The sequence below is a fragment of the Euprymna scolopes genome, chromosome 37 (assembly GCF_053919585.1).
Source record: "Euprymna scolopes isolate OS-2025 chromosome 37, ASM5391958v1, whole genome shotgun sequence".
NCBI classification, from domain to species: domain Eukaryota; kingdom Metazoa; phylum Mollusca; class Cephalopoda; order Sepiida; family Sepiolidae; genus Euprymna; species Euprymna scolopes.
The window spans coordinates 11,718,344-11,738,901 of record NC_136518.1 but is presented as its reverse complement, the minus strand read 5'-3'; the positions used below and the strand labels follow the sequence as shown (position 1 = coordinate 11,738,901).

Genomic DNA, 20,558 nt, shown 5'->3' with positions numbered 1-20,558 from the left:
TGTGCAGTAGTCAATTGGCAATATAGTAATCGTTAGTAATGGAAATTCGGTAAATTTGTTGATTAAGTAGAACGGCTCATCTAGAACTTGTTTACGATATTGTAGTCAGCCGGAAAGCAGGAAAATGGAAGGCAGTTCCACAGGCGTGCAGTTCTAAGAAAGAAGATTTGTTCATGGAATCTACGTTTAGGTTTAGGCACAGATAAAGAGTGGGGGGGAATTATTGATAGTGTTTTCAACTAGAGTGTTTCTTGTGAAAGTTTGCCGAGGGGGACCATAGATTGGAGCTCAGTCGAGCACTTGCCATGAAAATAACAATAAAGCAGAGACACTCGCAACATCTCTTCTGTGAGAAAAAGGTTGCATGGAAGAAAAAAGGACATCCCCTATGAGGCTACGAAGTCTATTTTGAACTCTATCAAGGCAGGACAAGTCCTTTCTAGCAGCTCCTGCCCAGATGTGGCAACAGTATTCCATCCTTGGATGTGCCTGGCTCTTATATAAATAGAGAATTGCATCAGCAGTGAGATATCTGCTGGATTGATAGAAGGATCCCACCATTTTTCCAGCGACCTTGGTAACGGATTTAATGTATGTGTTCAATTTCAGACCAGGAGTAAAGGTCAAGCCCAGAAGCTTGTCAAAACATGAACCCTCCTCAAGACGAGAGCCATTCATTTCAATTGATTCAATTTCATTCCTATTTATTTATTGTTACCATGGTCACATTGGACAATTAAATTCTTGTAAGAAAATGATTTTTTTTTTTACTCGGTAGTCACCACTTATCAAGGCCTGAAGGCCACTCAATGATAAGAGTTAATGAAGGCTGTTTAACAGAGCTCTATTTTGTGATGTTGGACATCAAATTGTTCTAAAATTGTCAGTTTAAACTGACTGACTTGTTTACAAAGAAATCGAAATGTATTCTGATGGATTTAACACTTTGGATGTTGACCCAGTTAAGCTATAATTAGTCAAAAAGACAGTAGGATATTAGCAAAAGTATTTGATAATGTATTATTAGAAGGTCAGAGTATCAACCGTGTTTTTTATTTAGTTATGTTTCTAGGGTTGGAAAGGTTAACAAAGCCTGATTTTCTGATGTTACATAAAACGGTTCTAAAATTGTCAGATAAGGGCAATATATGGAGATGTCTAACATAAAACACACCCTAAAATCAGGAACATGGCTGGAAGGAGGTCATCTGACTTATACACGTGATATTTTTTTTTTTTTTTCCTTTATTAAGCCATAGTCATAAAACCATTAGCAATAGACAGAGGCTACTCAGTTAATTAGTGAATGCATAAAACTTAAGAACATCAATACAGAACTCTAAAAATGTGAGAGTGGTACACGTTCATTCACACAATTCTGAGGAGATTGCTGGTATATCTCTGATCAAACACCAGTGTGATTATGCAGTAAGTAATTTTTACATTCATTAAAATTTTCTCTACATTCATATATAAATAACTAGTAGGGAGACCCAATGTTGTCTGGGATCGAATGAGGATCAATAAATGTTCCACTCTCCCATACTTTTATTGTCAGCAGCTGAACCCTACAAGATGCGCAGATATGTGGGTGATTTTTTTTTCTTTTATTAAGCCACTAGCGGGGGGTACCCGGCGATGCCCGGGTGTCTTGAGGTAAATAAAAACTCCTGGGGGGTGGGGGTGGGGGTTAAATAATAAAATAAATGTTTTGGTAGGTAAGTATGAGAATCGAACCCGTACCCTTGAGTTGGAAATTAATGTGTGAAAAAAAAACCATGCTACGTTAACCATTGAGCCACGGCGACAGACAACATTAAGCAGGTTATTTAACTATAAAAACAAGTGCGCGCAATAAAAGTTAACTCTGCTGCTTCCATTTGACCTGATTAAGAAGGTCAAATAGAAGTCACGCAGCGTTTGGGTTTGTTTACCCAAATTTAACTGTTTCTTCCCCCAACAGATGTTGGGGAGGGGGAAAGCAGCTCCCAATTGTCCAGATTGAATAGCAACTGTCTGATCAAAGCTGATTGCTTCTGGACGTTTTTCCCGGTGCAATGCCGAGAAGACGTCGTTTGAGTTTAGTTTCATTTTATTTATACTAAAAAACCCAATCAACACGCGAGAAGCCAAAATAGCAATAATTTTGTAAAAGTCGACGTAAATAAATCTAGATGCGACGCACTTTCCCAAATCGTACATATTATTATTTATGACCCATGTAAACAGTTGTAAGCGATCGTAACGACCTCGGAACCATGTGCAAGAAAAGCCTTTTGAAGACGTACACGAAATGATCACACACATTTTGCCTTTTATATATATAGATGGTTATAAAACTGTTAACGATAGACAATGGTTACTCAGTTAATTAAGGAATGCATAAAACTTAGGAACATCACGATAGACAATACAGAACTCTGAAAATGTGACAATGATACACGTTCATTCACACAATTCTGAGGCAGCACGTTCAGGACTGCAGAAAGGATATTACTGGTACATTTCTGAGCAAACACTGAAGAGATTATGCAAAGGGTTTAATTATAATTTTGGTTTGTTCAGCTGTATCACAGGGCGGTATTATTTAAGCATTGCAGTGGGGCAAGAACCATGGAATAATCTGTACAGAAGAAACCGTTACATTCCGGCAAGAAGTAGACAGCAGATCTAATCTAAGTCGATCATATTTTCCATTTATATATGTTTCGTATGGCTTGACTTTTTTTGCTGATAAATTATTGTTTTGAATTTGTTAATCTTCTAACTCTAACTGGCAGCAACTTAGAGTTAAGATTAGTGGTATAAAAATTTGTGAAATGCCCTTAAGCACTAGAATAACCCAGAAATGGGGGGGATCATTTTACATTAAATTCATTACAAAATAGATCACCTCACTCACTTAAATATTAAAAAATAATTGTCTAAACCAAGTAGTATTTCATTTGGGGGGGGGAGGGAGGAGGGTCAATGGAGAGTGTTAATCTACAAATGTAAAAAAAAAAAAGCCAAAAAATAAAAACTACATCACTGCCTTATTTCTTTAAGATAAGGAAGATAAGGTACTTATCCAGTTTGTAACCCAATCTTTGACAGAATTATGCCAAAGCAAAGACTGCAAGATGATTATCTCAAAATACTGCGCTCCCTTTTCTTAACCATGTTAAAAATGACTTCATATTTAGAAAGCCATTCTTAACATGGGGAAAAGAAGGTTTCATGTTAACATCGCATGTTGAAAATCATTTTCAATTGAAAATTTTTTTTATTGGTTTAATGAATTTAATACTCTCATTGAAAATTGTCATCTGACAGCTGATTAGATACTCACTTCGGCATTTTCCAACTATGTAACCTGCCGAAGGATACCGACATGAAATTGTCAGAGATTGGGTCGTAAACTGGATAAATACTGAAAATGATATAACACTGTAGTTACATTATTTGGATTAGTCAAACTACTGTTCTCATTTTGAGTTTTATGGTGAGTTATATGCACAACGTTTCGCCCGATGTAACCCCCGACCTTTCCAGATGTATTTGGTCGAACTTGGGAATATTTCAGTTGAACTCTGGAATCTGCACAGAATTTTGAACAGAACATTTTATTTAATGCACCAAAAGATTCCCATGTTTGACAAGATGAACCTGAAGGAGGTCAGAGGTTATATTCCCAAAACGTTGTGCAAACAAGATGAGAACACCAGTCCAAATAATCCAAATTATTAATCCTAATCTCAAAAATTCAGAAACACTGTAGTTACAGGTTATAGAAAAAAATATCAATCGGAACAAAATTGTTCCAGATAAGAAAGTTAAAACTTTATTTTATTTTTTTTTTTTTGATCAATAAAAGAAAGACTACGTAATTAAGAGTATTTTAATCAGAACATGCTTGATGGGATGATGTAATTATTTAATATTCCAAACAATGGGAGTTTTTTTTTTTTTTGCTTTTAATTATTGGTAACATTCTGTTTTACATTTTTTTTTGTTTTAAATTATTGATAACATTTTTTTTGTTTTAATTATTGATAACATTTTTTTTTAATTATTGATAACATTTTTTTTTTAAATTATTGATAATGATTTAAAATAAAAAAAATATTATCAATAATTTAAAACAAAACTGTTAACATTTTTTCTTTTAAATTATTGATAACTTTTTAACATTTTTTTTCTTTTAAATTATTGATAACTTTACATTTTTTCTTTTAAATTATTGATAACTTTTTTTACATTTTTTCTTTTAAATTATTGATAACTTTTTTAAACATTTTTTTTTTCTTTTAAATTATTGATAACTTTTTTTTACATTTTTTTACTTTTAAATTATTGACAACATTTAAAAAAAAAAAAATCTTTATTTGATGTGAATTAAAAATTAGACCAGCCGAAACGTCATACACAAAAGTTAATGGGCGGGTAGCAATTGTCCAGATAAAATTTTGAAACGTCATTAACTCTTCTCAAAGTCTTAAGAAATGTCAAGTTTTTTGTTAATCCTTAAATGCTTTGTGTTTTTCCAAATCGCCAGCAAGCTGAAGCGGGACTCAACCCCTAATTTCGATGCGGTCATGGATACGGAGAAACTTCTGCAGCAGAAAGAAGCTGAGGTATGCACTGTTAATGGTCAACTTGTCTATGAGATATATACATATATATACATAGGTCTGGCCGTAAGTCTTGCCTAGGATAATTACTTAACTAAAGGGTTAATGTGCTGTAAAACAAACATGCTAAATCAAACCACTTTTACTATTCCTGCAATTTTTACTATTAATGTATTTTTATTTTACCATAACCTGTTTGAGGTCATACTGAATCCAAATATGTCAGGTTTTTCAGCGTATCTTTAATAGTTTCTGGGGGCAGACAGACAGAAAAGATAACTTTGTTTTATATAATAGACCAGACCTACTGGGCCTAGACAGTTTGTTGCAGACCCCACAGTATTATTGGAATGAAGAACATATTTCCTTTTTATAACTATCAAGCATGAACTTAGACTCCACAATATCATTGGTAATTATTTTAAAAACTATGTGTTGACGTACTATATATATATATATATATATATATATATATATAAAGAAGATGGTGTAACTAAAGAAAACACAATTGCAACTTCTCTTTGGATTTTGTAATCATGCCTATATTCCTTTATTTTTTTTTTAAAGTTGATGAGTTCCTTTTCTTTTGATGAGTTAAAGGTGAAATAAATTAAAAATTATTTATAAAATATATATGGCGATTAAGCTACACTGAATATTTCGCGTTTCATCTACTCTAGTATTGAGCACTTTTGAAGTAAATACTTAAAGTTTACGCATAAATTTATACTTTTGTATATTAATTTTACGTGAGTAAATGAAGTAGTTATATATATACTGGCAAAAACCAAAAACAATAAGAAGGAATAACTTCATATTTGTATTTTGGGGGATATTACAATTGTTTCGACATAAACCAGATAATTATAAATTTTATATTATTTCAAAACTTTCGTAGTTACATCTCATCAGACATGTTTTAAAAAAAATACAAAGTTTGTACGTATTTTGACACATTTTCAATCCGTTAAAACTACATCAAGCAGTGATTACCACTCCCTCTTGTTTTTAACATGTCCACCATCTGTGTTGAAGAACTTATATATTGATTCATTTAAAAATGTCTAGTCACAACAAACATTTTTAATGGCTCCTTGACCTTTGCGCTAAAATAGCGACTGAGAACTCTAGCTAGGAATATCTTAGACAAATCAGAGGTAAAGTGACAAGGATGACTATAGACCCCCCCTCCTCACTTTTTTGATTAGCTGTGTCCCTAATTTTGTTTTGTAAAATTTTTGATTTTCAAAATAAAATATATAAATCAAAGTGTAGTATTGTAGTATCCGCAATCTACAACATCAGTACAATTTGACACCGGAAGTTTTCATGTAATTATTTCCCTAGAAACAAAAAAAAAAAAAATCAAAATGTGGACATCCAAACAAAAGGAGAAAGTGCTGCTTGATTTTTGAAGTGCATAAAATAATTGCAGAATACAAAAACTGAATGAAATTTGTTTCGATCTTTAAATTACAAAGATTTTTTTTTCTGCTACCAACTACGTATTTGATATCATCACGTCGACGAAAAAAAAAAGTTTGATGCAAGGCTGGTCATAAGTCTTCAAGTTGAAAGATAATTTAAATGAAAAGTGGAAATTAAAAAACTAAGTAAACATTTATTGATTATATTTTAAAATTGGTTTTATATGGTATGTCTGTTTTTTACGGCATATCAAACCCTTTAGATGTTTATTTAATGTGAAAAACAATAACTACCTATTGCAAACAATTGTTTGTATACAATTAGATGAACATAAGTTGCTATTCTATAACTGGAAGGAAATCATCAATTCATACTCCTCCCAAGGTTATTAGTGCATATAGACTGTCGACCTAATCAGACTTGAACTAAGCTTGAAAATGCCATAACAAAAGATGTGTTATCTAAGGATGTTCGGAATCGAATGAAACACATTGAGATGATACTGACATGACGGAACTTTATACAATCTTCTATGTGTTTAACGTAACCCTTCAGCGTTTGTTATTATATAATAAATAAATTTTGCTTAAATCTTTTTTTTTTAGATTTAGTTAAGTTAGCATCATCATCATATCGTATGAATCCAAACATTATATTGTCAGCATTGGTTTCCCTGATATTTTTCTAGTCAGAATTCGTTCTAGAAAGATATCGGGATGATCAGGTAAAGGTTACCAACATCTTAGATGAACGTGACTTTTGTGGAACTGGATTCGAATTTGGGACACCTAAGTTGGTAGTCTGTATCATTAACCACTAGACCACTGTCACCTCCCAGTTAAGTAATTATCTTTAACAAGACTTATGGCTAGCTATATATATATATATATATATATATATATATATATATATATATATATAAATAAAGGTATATTTTGGCAGCAAGCCTTTTATTCACATTTGGCTGAAGATGGACAAGCATCTCCGTAAATGTTGTCATAAGAATGCTTCGTACTTTCAAACAATCAAAACTGTTACAGAGCATATACTGAGAATTGGCCAATACGTTTCTATATCCTGGAATTTAGCTAACACTGTAACCATTACCAAGCCGATAGAGAATGAGCCACAGTGGCATCTTCTGGCCCTGCTCTATCCAGCTGAGGTACGGTGGTTTGTGGTTCTAGTCAGTCCACCCACCCAGGCTTTACCTTCTCACACTTTATTGTCAATCATTTACCAAGGAATGCTAAGGCATTTTTGTGAGCTAAAGTGCTCAATCTCTAGGATTGGCTAGGGATCTTTATCCTCGACCCCCAAAATCAACCATTCTTTTAATGATCCAGTTCCTGTTGATTTTGTGGCGGGAGTTTAGTTCTGTGCAGTTCTAGGAGATCCACCCTCCCAGGCTTTGCTTTCTGTCTTTGAGAGAGGATTAGTTTATTGCTAATCGTCTGAAGAGCCTTGACCGGGGAATGCCGAACGGGGGGAGATGCTCAGGCATTTTTTGCAGCTCAGAGTGCCCCTCCTCAGAGGCACTGACTTCTCAATCCCATTTTCCCGCCCTGGTGTCTGAGTTCTTGCAGTGGGAGGGAACTAAACAATCTTTAGGGTGCTGGCTTTTGAAACCTCACTTCCCACCCTTGTGTCACATCATCTCATTCTTGGAACGCGATAAAGAAAAAAAAAACGACAAAAGCACTGTAACGATCAAGATGTAACAAACCTGTAACAATGATGTTGCTTTAGTCGATGTAACTTCCGACTTCCTTCAGATGCGTTTAGTCAAACTCAAGAATTTTTACATTCACGCGGACTATGGTGCAACAGATATAAGTGCTAAACAATGATTAGTTCCGACAGTCTTCTGGAGGTTGAAGGTTTAATCCTCAGTGTAGGCGATACTAATAATATAATTACAAATAACTGATGGCTAACAGGACAAGAACAAGTAACCCCCATAGATTAAATAAAGGGTTCCATTCAAAATTCTCTACAGATTCTCCAAGTTTAACATGAAGATGCCAGAATTCAACAGAACACACCTGAAGAAGGTACGAGAGTATGCAAACCAAAACGTGAAAATAACATCCAAGATGAGAATAGTAGTCCAAAAAAATCAAAATTACCATCATAAAATTTCCAAAACATAATAACTACAGTGTTAGCTAAATAAACTGTAACGACTGCAGCGTTAGCAAAGAGAAACATAACGACTAAAGCGTTAGCAAAGAGAAATGTAACGACTACAGTGTTAGCAAAGAGAAATGTAACGACTACAGTGTTAGCAAAGAGAAATGTAACGACTACAGTGTTAGCAAAGAGAAATGTAACGACTACAGTGTTAGCAAAGAGAAATGTAACGACTACAGTGTTAGCAAAGAGAAATGTAACGACTACAGTGTTAGCAAAGAGAAATGTAACGACTACAGCGTTAGCAAAGAGAAATGTAACGACTACAGCGTTAGCAAAGAGAAATGTAACGACTACAGCGTTAGCAAAGAGAAATGTAACGACTACAGCGTTAGCAAAGAGAAATGTAACGACTACAGCGTTAGCAAAGAGAAATGTAACGACTACAGCGTTAGCAAAGAGAAATGTAACGACTACAGCGTTAGCAAAGAGAAATGTAACGACTACAGCGTTAGCAAAGAGAAATGTAACGACTACAGCGTTAGCAAAGAGAAATGTAACGACTACAGCGTTAGCAAAGAGAAATGTAACGACTACAGCGTAAACTAATAGAAAAAAGGAGAAAAGAAATCGTTGGCCAATTCTTAGATAGCGTACTTCCTATGAAAGCCTTGCTCATTCAACCATATGAAAGACTCGTATGATGACCTCTGTGGCAATCCTTCTACATCACCTTCAACTATATATATATATATATATATATATATATAAGTAGGTTGTAGTTTGCTTGAAGCATTGTTGAAGAAAATTATAAGGTAAAATTAAAAGCCAAGAACAATGCGAGATTTTTTTTTTATATAGAGTAAAATTAAATGCAAACAAAAGAAATAAAGTTCTTTTTTTTGTTGTTTGTTTTTTCTTTTTCACACAAATTTTAACTCTAAACAACAGTAATTTTTTTTTTCTGTTGTATTCAATGGTGATATAAATCTCAATATATTTCAGACTTATTAGTCCATTTTTCTCTTGAAAATGGACTAATAAGTCTGAAATATATTGAGATTTATATCACCATTGAATACAACAGAAAAAAAAAATTACTGTTGTTTAGAGTTAAAATTTGTGTGAAAAAGAAAAAACAAACAACAAAAAAAAGAACTTTATTTCTTTTGTTTGCATTTAATTTTACTCTATATAAAAAAAAAATCTCGCATTGTTCTTGGCTTTTAATTTTACCTTATAATATATATATATATATATATATATATATATATATATATATATATATATATATAATCGGCACACGCTTCCTTTCTCTTTTAGTCACCTCGTTTTTTTATGAATTCAGTATTTTATCACAGTTCTATCGGATGAAAGAGAAAATATTCAAAATACACACACACACACACACACAAACAATATTGTGACCAAGAGTTTATTAATTTTACTGATCATCTTTTCAAAACGTTTTTAAGGATCATTTCATTCACAGAAGGACATCCAACATCAGTATGCCAACCTTAGAGTCCCGATACACCACAAATTAATAACTATACTTACTATAAACTATCATAACATCACTCACTGAAAAACGTCAAAGAGGCTAGCATAAATAACTTAGCTAAATTAAGGAAGGAGCCATCCTATATATGGCAATTTAAGCTACACAAAATATTCCACTTTTCATCCTTGTGAGGATGAGACGTGGAATATTTTGTGTAGCTTAAATTGCCATATATATTTTCATAACTTACTATCTAGCTCTACCTATGTATTGAGCACTATTTAAGTAAATACTGAAAATTTACACATAAAATTATATCTTCTTATATTAATTTATGCATGCGATTAAATGAAATAGCTATAGATAGATAGATAGATAGATAGATATACATATACACCTGCTCTAAAATGTAGAATACTTTTGGCTATGTACCATTTACCGAGTGTAATACTATAATCTTATATTTATTGCTTTGTTTTTGTAAATGAATTAAATGTATATGCGCTTCCTAGCATATACTTTCGAAATCAGCGTCACACTGATTATCTTCTCTTTTGGTATGAAGTAGGAGGATGAGGAGAGGGAGGGTGCACAGTACTTGTGGTTTTTTACTTCTAAATTTCCTTGTTATTTGATTTGGCTTAAGTTTTCTTTGTTTTCTAACTATATTCGTTTTTTTCTTTCTGCATGCATCTGCTAAGGGCCACTTCTTTCACTGAAATAGCAGACAAAAACAAACAATTTCAACAAGACTATTGCATATATATATCTATATATAATTAAGTTGCCCCCCCCTCTTACATATAGATATCATAGTTCATCTATATCTATAATATAAATCTCACCTGTCTGTTTAAATGTATGTATGTATGTATGTATGTATACATGTATGTATGTCTGCCTTAAACTTTCAACAGAAGCGACGGACTTTCACAAGCTTGGCATCATTTTGAAGCTCGACCCTTCAGACGACAAATATCGAAAAATTGGCTAAAAATATTAATTCCTTCACCTTCAACTGGGCACTTTTCTACAAGGAGGGGTCGCTTTTTTGCTGATATTTTTGAAAGTCATTCCCTCTTTTCAATTGACTAGCCTTAATTTAAACCTTTGTAGTATGGGTTCGAGCCTGCCTGCCTACAACAACTTAAAAACATTTCTTTTTTCTTTACTCAACACACACCTCCAAACACCCAGCCAACGCCGGGCACCCAGGCTAGTATATATATATATATCCTGTTTATACAAATGCAAGATAAAATTTCACTATGATCATGCTTCATAGCCATAATTGGTGCGTGTTTTCAGAAATTATAGGTCCCTTTCATTCAATTACATACATTAATTCTGACTTTTGTGTGTGTGTATACACACACACATACATACACACAAAAGTCAGAATATATATATATATATATATATATATATATATATATAGATATATACTCCTATAATTTTTTTTTTATTCATATTAAAAACCCTTTTTTTAAATTTATTTAAAAAGAAAATACAACTTTGTTATATATGGGTCGTGGAATTGCATTCATCTGCAAAAGATCCAGCTAATTTGCATATTCTTTTAAACAATTAATTTAATTAAATCCCTATTTGGGGTTTCGGTTTTCTCATGGGATGATCATCTTTAGTTAACTATTACGTGTAATTATATTCATGCAGATATTCTACATGATTTATATTTACGTTAAAAGGTTATAGTAAACACGAACCGTTTTCAATATATATTTATGTATGTGTATATATATATTTGTTTAAAAAATTTTGCATACTAAACTACTGTCAGTTTTTGGTCTACAGACATGAAACTTAATATATAGGGTATTCGACCTCATGCAAAACTTTATATTTGAGTTTTAGCCAGGGAAAATCCATGCAAAAGAGTGAAAATAAAAAAAATAGAATTCGCCAGGTGAAGGCCGAAGAACGCATTACGAATATGCATGTGTAACATAATAGCTATTGGTTTGTGTTTTAAATTTTAGCCTTGCAGCAAATATGACTTCTTAGCTCAGGCATTAACGTCAAAGGAAAAAGAAAATCGCAAGCTAAACGTTTTGGTTTGGATTCTCGGTGGTAGTGCACGATTTATTTTTTCTTAAACTTTAAATCATTACTATATATTGGGTCCAATATAATATAATAATAAATACGAAATCTGCATTAATCAAAATATCATATTTAAACATATTTTATCACTGGGCAATGGCAGGCGGCCTGCTAGTATATATATACTCGTAGGCCACTCAAATATAAAGTATATATATATATATACTAGCAGGCCACCAGGCATTGCCCGGTCATAAAATATTCATAAATATTCAAATATATTAAATTTTAATTCATAAAGAAACCGAGACATGTGCATGCGAATATTATGTTTTTTTTTCTAAACCGTTCATTTCTTGTAAGGAAAAAAAATACTTGAGCTGAGATTGAAACCAAGAACTAAAGATAGTGAGTCAAGTACAATAACCATTAGACCAGCTTGACACATTCTTTGAAACGTGTTTTTAGACTTACTTATTCCTAACATAAGTAATCTGTCACGTTTTACAGCCGCACATGCTCATTCGTGAAACAACTGACAAACAGATAAATATCAATTTTGCCCCATTAGCAGCTCTTTTTTTCTGGATGAAAACCCGATTAAAAAGTTTTCCACGTGTCTGAATACCCTATATAATAAATTTCAAGTCTGTAGATAAGATATTTGTTGAGTATATAGGTTGAGAAGAAGTGTCCTCACACACACAAACACATTTCTCACTTTTATACATATATATAAATATATATATATATATATATATATATATATATATATCTACATATATATATCTACTGTTATACAAAAGGAACTTTTTTTTGTGTGTGTGTGCAAGTTGTTCCCTATGAACTCCAAAACGGCTGGGCCGATTTTTATGAAATTCCACACGAAGGTACTTTATGTGTTCTTACGCAGGTTTTGTATTGGAATGTCTTTGATAAGTATTGATAATCCGATAAAAGAAGGAATAGTTTAATTTTGATCAAAGTTAACACCTGACACAGCCTAACATCATAAGTGCATTTGAAAAGTTTTATTTCCACACAAGCCGAAAGGCTCAATATATAAAATCAGCAGTAGGTTCTTTGATATGACAGAGGCATGTTCAAAATGAATGTTTCTGTTTAAAGCACAACTGCACCATGATACTTGGTTTTTTCATTTATTTTAAACTTAAATTCAAGCCATTATCACTGCACAACCAGAAAGGCCAGGCATATAAAATCTACAGTATGTTCTTTGATATAACAGGGGTGCATTAGAAATGAATGTTTGAGTTTAGAGCACAACTGAAGCATGATACTTGACTTTTGTATTTTAAACTTTAATACAAGCCGTTATATAAAATAATTTTATAAAATCAACATTAGGTTCTCTACAGTGCAATGTAAACTACAATGTAATGTGGACTGTCACTACAGAGAGGCATGTAAAGCTTCCTCCTGATGCACCACGATGGGTCCCCAACTAGAGCAGGCAATCAATCGAGTCGATTGAAAAATGAGTGATTTCACCGATTTTGATGAGAATAAAAATATGGGAGTGTGAAACATTTGTTAATCATTATTTAATCCCGGACAACGTCGGGTTTCCCTGCTAGTGTGAAGTGATGAGATGATTCCAATATTTTTCCCAATTCTGATACAATGACCGATTCCAATTATTCTTAAATTTCTAAATATACAATCGTTTCTTTTTGTAATGCCTCTATACTGAATGGAGGACAAAATGGAGGAGTGGTCTTCAACTTTGCATGAATGCATGGTCCATGTACAGTGAGTGACAAAGGAAAGCATGTGATTGGTTGACGCGAATATTGCCGAGAACAAATAACGCTTTGATGAATTGATCCAACATACTTTTGTACAACATATTTCTTAATCGATCATTTAAGTCAGATATCATAATATAATATGCATATAATGGTTGTATCGATTGATTTCCAAGATGTAAATCCAATGAAACGTGTAATTATTAAGGAGTGCTCAATGCAGGACAGAGCTGGTATATAGTTTGTTTATTATACAAACATTATTAGTTACATATGTGCATACATGTTTCAGTGAAATCCCAATTCAAAGATAACACCTCATTGGACCAAAAATCGATTCTTTTTTGGTCTGTTGAAGTGTTATCTTTGAACTGGGATTTCACTGAAACATGTACGCACATGTGTAACCAATAATGTTTGTATAATAAACAAACTATATATTTTAAATGGAAATCGCTCCAAAAAGAATATTGGAAATAAAGTCAGACACCATCCACTATAATTATGCAATTCGTGCACCTAGAAAACAGTGATATGGATAAGGGAGAGAAAGCAGTAACCCTAGTTGAAGTCAGTGTCCCTAATGATGCTGGCTCAAACAGAGCTGAGAGGGGAAAATAAAACGAAATAGGTTCTATGCACAACATGAAACAAAAGAATATTAAGGTCTGCACATTCTGGTAATTATACAAGCAACCAGGCTAATGAGAAAGAATTAAAAAAAAAAAAAACTACTTCGCAGATATACCTGTCGAACCAAGTGCAAGAGAGATAGAAACGAGTTTGCTTGAAGCGACAGTCAGAGTGTTTGAAATAGTGGGTGACTGTCTTGCATCCGGTAGGATAACCTATCCCCAGTAAAAATCAAAGGTAAGAGAAATAAAATAAAAAAAATCACAAGCTGTAATATTAATTCCATGTAAATAGCCTGATGAATCCTCACAAGGATAAAACACAAAAAATTCTGTGTAATTTAATTTTCATAAATATTATAATAACTTGCTATATATATATATATATATATATATATATATATATATATATAATTAGCTGGCAATTTGGCATTGCGTGGTCACACAATACACTTAAACGTGATATTTAAATTTATGCAGATTGCATATGTATTATAGAATCAATCCTCTATTGATTAATATTTATTACAAGGAGTAATTTGCCCAATGGACTAATTCGCAAAATAAATTTAAAAAAAAATAATAATAATGTTGTTCATCAAATTTCGTGTGTTCGTTTACAATATCACGTCAGCTGATATTTGGGCTTGACGATGAATTCCATGGAAAAGTCACTTTTGATCAATGTTTAGTTTTAAAATATGCAAACAAAGAACTGATTGGGCCATTTTAAATTGTACCTCTTTTTTATCGTAAATTGAACTCATTAGTAAGAAAAAATTAAAATAAACTGGTGAGGGTTAAACAGGGGATCATTCGATCTGTAGTCGAATGCCCTGTCACTAAGCTATATCTCCAGATTATAATAAATCTGTTTTTTTAAGAAGAAATGATTTGCTAATGTTTTATTATCTCCCTTTGCCGGTGTAATGTAAAATAAGGCAGAAAAGTTCATTTTAAGATCATATTTTTCAATTTTCGATACTTATTGGATGAATTTCTGTACAAAACATATCTAAGAACACTGCCAGACATATAAATTAGCTTTGTGTGAAATTTGCAAAAGATTGGCTCAGCCATTTTGAAATCTATGAGGAACTCACACACACAACGTGACTTTTATATAATAGTAGATATACATATATCACTATCCCTATCTCTACTATTATATAAAAAGAACTGTCTCTGAGTCTGTGAGTTCGTTCCCTATGGACTCCAAAACAGCTGGTCTGATTTTTATGAAAACATGTACACACACAGTGACTTTTATATAATAGTAGAGATTAAAGAAAATTATTATTTATCTTATATTTTATCAGTTTTTGACAAGGAGCAGAAAACTGCTTAAAATAAAAAATAATCATTACAAATATACATATATATATATATATATATATATATATATATATGTAAACAATACTGGGCTACATTCTAGTGACCAAGACTTTATTCATTTTACTAATCATCTTTTCAAAACAAAAGAACATCCAGCATTAGTATTTCAACTATATATATATATATATATATATAAAGAGAAAGGTAAGAGAATTAAAAAAAAAATGTGCAGCAATTCTTCAATTATATGTAATCTTACACTTAAAACTAAAATAGCAGAAAAATATTATGTACTTACTTGTTGGGTTAAAAAAAAGAATTGAAAAAGAGGAGGATGTAGTGTGAAAGGCATTGTGTTTGAAGGCTATTACAATGCAGTCTTGTAGAAGATGAGTATGAGTCAATAAACTAAAAGAATAATGACAATATAGAAGGAATCTATATCTCAATACCATAGTACGTTTAACGTACGTATGTATGTCACGGTTTCCAGATTATAAATCATTCGATCAGGAGATCCTATTTATTAAAAAGGAGGACAGAAGGTGATAACATATTATGAACATTGAATTACAATATAGATACACTAATTCAATGTCCGTAGTATATCATTGCCTTCTATCCTCCTTTTTAATAAATAGGATCTCCCAATCACAAAAAAAAAAAAAAATTAAATATAAAAAGAAAACGATGCCACTTTTGGGCCATATGTGAAATTAAAATATACCTTCTTGGTCTTCTGCCTAGGATTTAAGGGTAGTATCTGTTCTTTCTAAAGATGGTATAATGATATCGTGAAGTTTCCGTTCGTGTCGGACGTCCAATGGAAATATGTCACAGACTATTATAAGCATATTGGAGATAAACCGTAGTTATCAGATATATTCTGACACTACATTAACCAGATTACTTACATAAATACTTTTACAGTTTTAATAAAAACCGCTACAATAATATTACGGGGTCTTCATTCACGCTGAATGTCTACAGAATGCCCAGCAGCAATATATTATGTATGAAAGATGCCACTGTAGAATGCTAGTTTCAGTAATTTTCAACTATAATATATTTATTTACCAATATAATGCATCGCACAAGATAGTAGGTCCATATTATTTGGATTCATCGGACTACTGTTCTCATCTTGAGTGTCATTTTCACAACGTTTCGGTTGATGTAACCTCCGACCTTCTTAAGGTGTATCTTGTCAAACTCAAGATGACAGTCGTCCTAAGGATCCAAATAATACGAATAACTAATTTCAGAAATGTAAGATGGTAGGAGTCGTGAATTTCCCAAATTTTCAAGATAAATCTCTTTGTCAAGGGAGACAAAAATAGAAGTGTGTACAACTGTTTGGACATAATTAAAAGCAAAAACTAGTTTTACTATATTCTTCTTATTCTTATTACTCCATAGAAGTAAGGAGACTTGTTATTTTGCAATTTAGTCTGGAAGTATAGGTTACTTGTTGACCAGCAATTATTTTGTCAAAGTTTAAAAACAAATAATAAAAAAGAAAATATGACTAAATTATCCCCCTTATTTGATACTAGCCTGGCATTGCCTGGGTGTTTGGAGGTGTGTGTTGTGCAAAAAAAAAAAAAAAAGTGATAGTAGGCAGGCTTGAACTTATACGGCGAAGGAGGAAAATAACTTGAAAAAAAAAAACGTGACGTCTTTGCTGTTGTGCCCATCACCAAACCAGAAATGACATAGGTTTAAATTAACACTAGTCAATCGAAAAGAGGGGATGAATTTCGAAAATATCGGCGAAAAAAGCGACTCCTCCCTGTAGAAAAGTGCCCAGTTGAGGGTGAAGGAATTAATGTTTTTTTCGATATTTGTCGTCCGAAGGGTCGAGCTTCAAAATGATACCGATCTCGTGAAAATCTGTTGCCTCTGTCGAAAGTTTTTACGATACATATATTCAAACAGACAGGTGAGATTTATATTATAGATTAACTAAACAACCATATTTAATTGTTAGAAATATAAGGTTTTATTTTGGATTTTTTTTACTGATTGGTTTGATAAATCTATGAATTTCTAGAACTTTCTCATAGATTTATCTCTTTATTTTAAAAGCAAACAAAATAATTTGCATCTCCAAATTTTTGGTTTTTCTCATTTCTCTACACACAATATCTTTTCTCTAAAAATCCATCCAAACATTGACATTTTTTGTGGCACAACTATACTATAATAGTGATATTTGAAATTTAATCTATGGTATCTACGTAATTGTCATGTTACAGCAATGAATATATCCAAAAATTAAGAAAAACGATAAGGTAGAAAAAAAGATTATTAAAGGAAACATTTTTTGACGAAAATTAGTGAAAATGAAATCTTTCTCTAAAAAACACCGAAGAGTTCCAAGGGGAAGCAATCAGTGTGTACCTATTGCCAATTATTTTTAAAAATTGTGCGTTAACAATCATTAATGAGTTACGATAAAGTTTTTTTTTAATAATGTAGTAATATTTAAGTACATCTGACATGCCAATTAAATAGATATCATTACTTTTAGTAGAAATTGACACAAAAAGTCAGTGGATACCATTGATTTTATTTTAAATCAATTTTTTTCGCTTTCTGAATTTCATTACTACAGTGTAGTTGCGCCTTGTTTTTTACTATTTATTTTATTTTTTTGTTTTATTTTTGTGTCTCCTACTGAGGTTAGACATTTTGTAATGACTTCCAACGTTGGTCTGTTGCCATTTACCATGTATCGTACCTTGTAAGTGGTACTTATCTTAGGCAGACTGAACCAGTTTCTTCCAAAAAATGAAATTTCGTAGGAATATTAAATTCACAAGGGAGATGATGGTTAGGCTATTGCAAGGAGGTGCCAATATCCTACTTACAGCAACTGGTTTTGGATGTTTGGATGGTTGTTTTATGGCATATCAACCTGTTTTAGGTCATTTAATGCCAAATCCAGCGATTTTGAAAAGTATTTAATAGAATTTTTTTTCAAGTCAGTTTCTATTTAACCCATAGTTGGGACCTTAACAGGTACTACCACTCCGGGTCAGAGTGAACCTGGGAGCAATGGCAATTAAAGGGTGGCACCACACTTCCCAAAGCCCGCAAGCTAGGGCCTCATCATCGGATATAGTTTAAAGTCATATCCAGGACCTACAGAAACTGGTATTCCAAAATGGTCACCCATCTGATACTGACCATGCTCAATATTATTTAATTTTGGTGATCCATCAAGAACAGGGAGTCAATATACTAAGAGGTATATGTGGTAAAAAAACAAGGATAAAGAGTGCTCAATGCGTTAGTAGAGCCAAATATGTTTTTTTATTATTACAACCTCAAGTGTATTAACTTAATTCATTACAAATCGTTTCAATAGACAGGATAAAATTATCCATCCATTTTTTTTATTTTAAGCTTAAATTATCTGACGATATGGGCAGATAATTTTATCCTGTGTGTAGAAACAAGTTGTAATGAATTAGATTAATACTCGGTTTTAATAAAAAACATATATATATATATATATATATATATATATTTAGCTTGTGCCAGCTGCTAGAAAAAGGTTATCATCAACAGATGCCCTCTAGGCCGATCATCCAGCCTTAGGCCATCAATGTTGATGTGGGACGCACTTTGGGGTGTTTCAGATGACTGATGCCAGGCAACATAGTTGTACTAGTTAAAAATGCGACAAAATTTCTCATGGAAATCTCAGTACATATCAGTTTACAACCCAATTGCAAGCAACTTTGCACTGGCATCTTCCGGTAGGTTATGTAGGCAGCCAGACAATGCCGTAGCAATTATCCAATCAGGTGTCTGAAGATGACGAGTTTTAGTAAAAGCATGAAACTTGTTAGACCAAGAAAAAAAATTTTTAATTGAAAATGACTTTCAACACGTCAACTTGAAATTGCCTTTCCCCCCATGTTAAGAATGGCTTTCTAAAAATAGTCATTTTTAACATGGGGAAGAGAAGGGGTGCAGTGTTTTGAAATAATCATCTGGCAGTCTTCACTTTGGCATCATTCTGCCAGAGATTGGGTTTAATGGCTAGATAAGTATCTTGTTTTCTTTATCTTGAAGAAATAAGGCTATGATGGATTTTTTACATTTGTAGATTAACACCCTCCTCTGACCCCCCCCACCCCTATTCCCACTCACACACAAAAATGAGATTCTATTTTAGACAATTATTTCAGCATCTGTAGTTGCTGGAAGATGCTGACAAAGTTGCTGGAAATTGGGTCATAAATTAGATAAGCGCCAAAGTCTTTACAGTCAAAGCAAGATTTTTTTTTTCATTCAAAGCATTGGAGCAATAATGCTGAGATTTCACGCAATGATACCTTGTCACCCGCCATCTATAATAGAAATCTCATCTGTCTGTTTAAATGCATGCATGTATGTTTGTTTGCCTAAAACTTTCAACAGAGGCGACAGATTTTCAGGAGATTAGTATAGTTTTGAAGCTCAGCCCTTCGGACGACAAATATCAATAAATTAGCTAAAAACATTAATTCCTTCACCATAAACTGGGAACTTTTCTACAAGGAGAGGTCACTTTTTTTGCCAATATTTTCAAAAGTCATCCCCTCTTTTCAATTGACTAGCTTTAATTTAAACCTACGTCACTTCGGGTTTGGTGAAGGGCGCAACAGCAAAGATGTCACATTTTTTTTTTTTTTTCACTTTCTTTTCCTCCTTCGAGGTACAGGTTCGAGCCTGCCTGCCTACTACCACATTTAAAAATTTTTTTTTTTTTTGGCTCAACAAACAACTCCAAACACTCGGGCAAAGCCGGGCACCCAGGCTAGTTAGTTATATAATGCTCCAAAGTGTCCTACATAGATGCATGCGACTGAAGGCTGCATGATCGACCGTCGAACATATGGAGGGGATCAGTTGACGATAACCTGCTCCTAGCGGGTGGCACAAGTGCAATGGCAGAAGAAGTCCGACGTTATTCGTAAAATATCTCAAGTCAATATGAGATGCAAAGATTTTTTTAAAAATCAAGTCTTTTGTTCTATGAGTGTGATCCTTTCTTTTCTTTCATTTATTTTTCTAAACTTTAAAA

General features: G+C 32.8%; 1 protein-coding gene and 1 long non-coding RNA gene across 13 annotated transcripts in view; one reads left to right on the top strand and one right to left on the bottom strand.

The window, feature by feature from the left end:
* LOC145261089 (uncharacterized) overlaps positions 1 to 20,558 on the bottom strand; it is an 84,001-nt gene that overhangs the window by 23,281 nt on the left and 40,162 nt on the right. The gene's annotated exons all lie outside the window — the stretch shown is intronic.
* The window catches only part of LOC145261088 (septin-5-like), a 494,396-nt gene that overhangs the window by 449,794 nt on the left and 24,044 nt on the right, over positions 1 to 20,558 (top strand). For 10 of the 12 annotated variants that reach the window (XM_080119270.1, XM_080119272.1, XM_080119269.1 and 7 more), the window contains one exon: positions 4,538 to 4,616. The exons of the other annotated variants lie outside the window; for them this stretch is intronic. In XM_080119270.1, the coding sequence (XP_079975396.1) occupies positions 4,538 to 4,616 (79 nt within the window). The remainder of the gene's footprint in view (positions 1 to 4,537; positions 4,617 to 20,558) is intronic. 12 annotated transcript variants of the gene reach the window in all.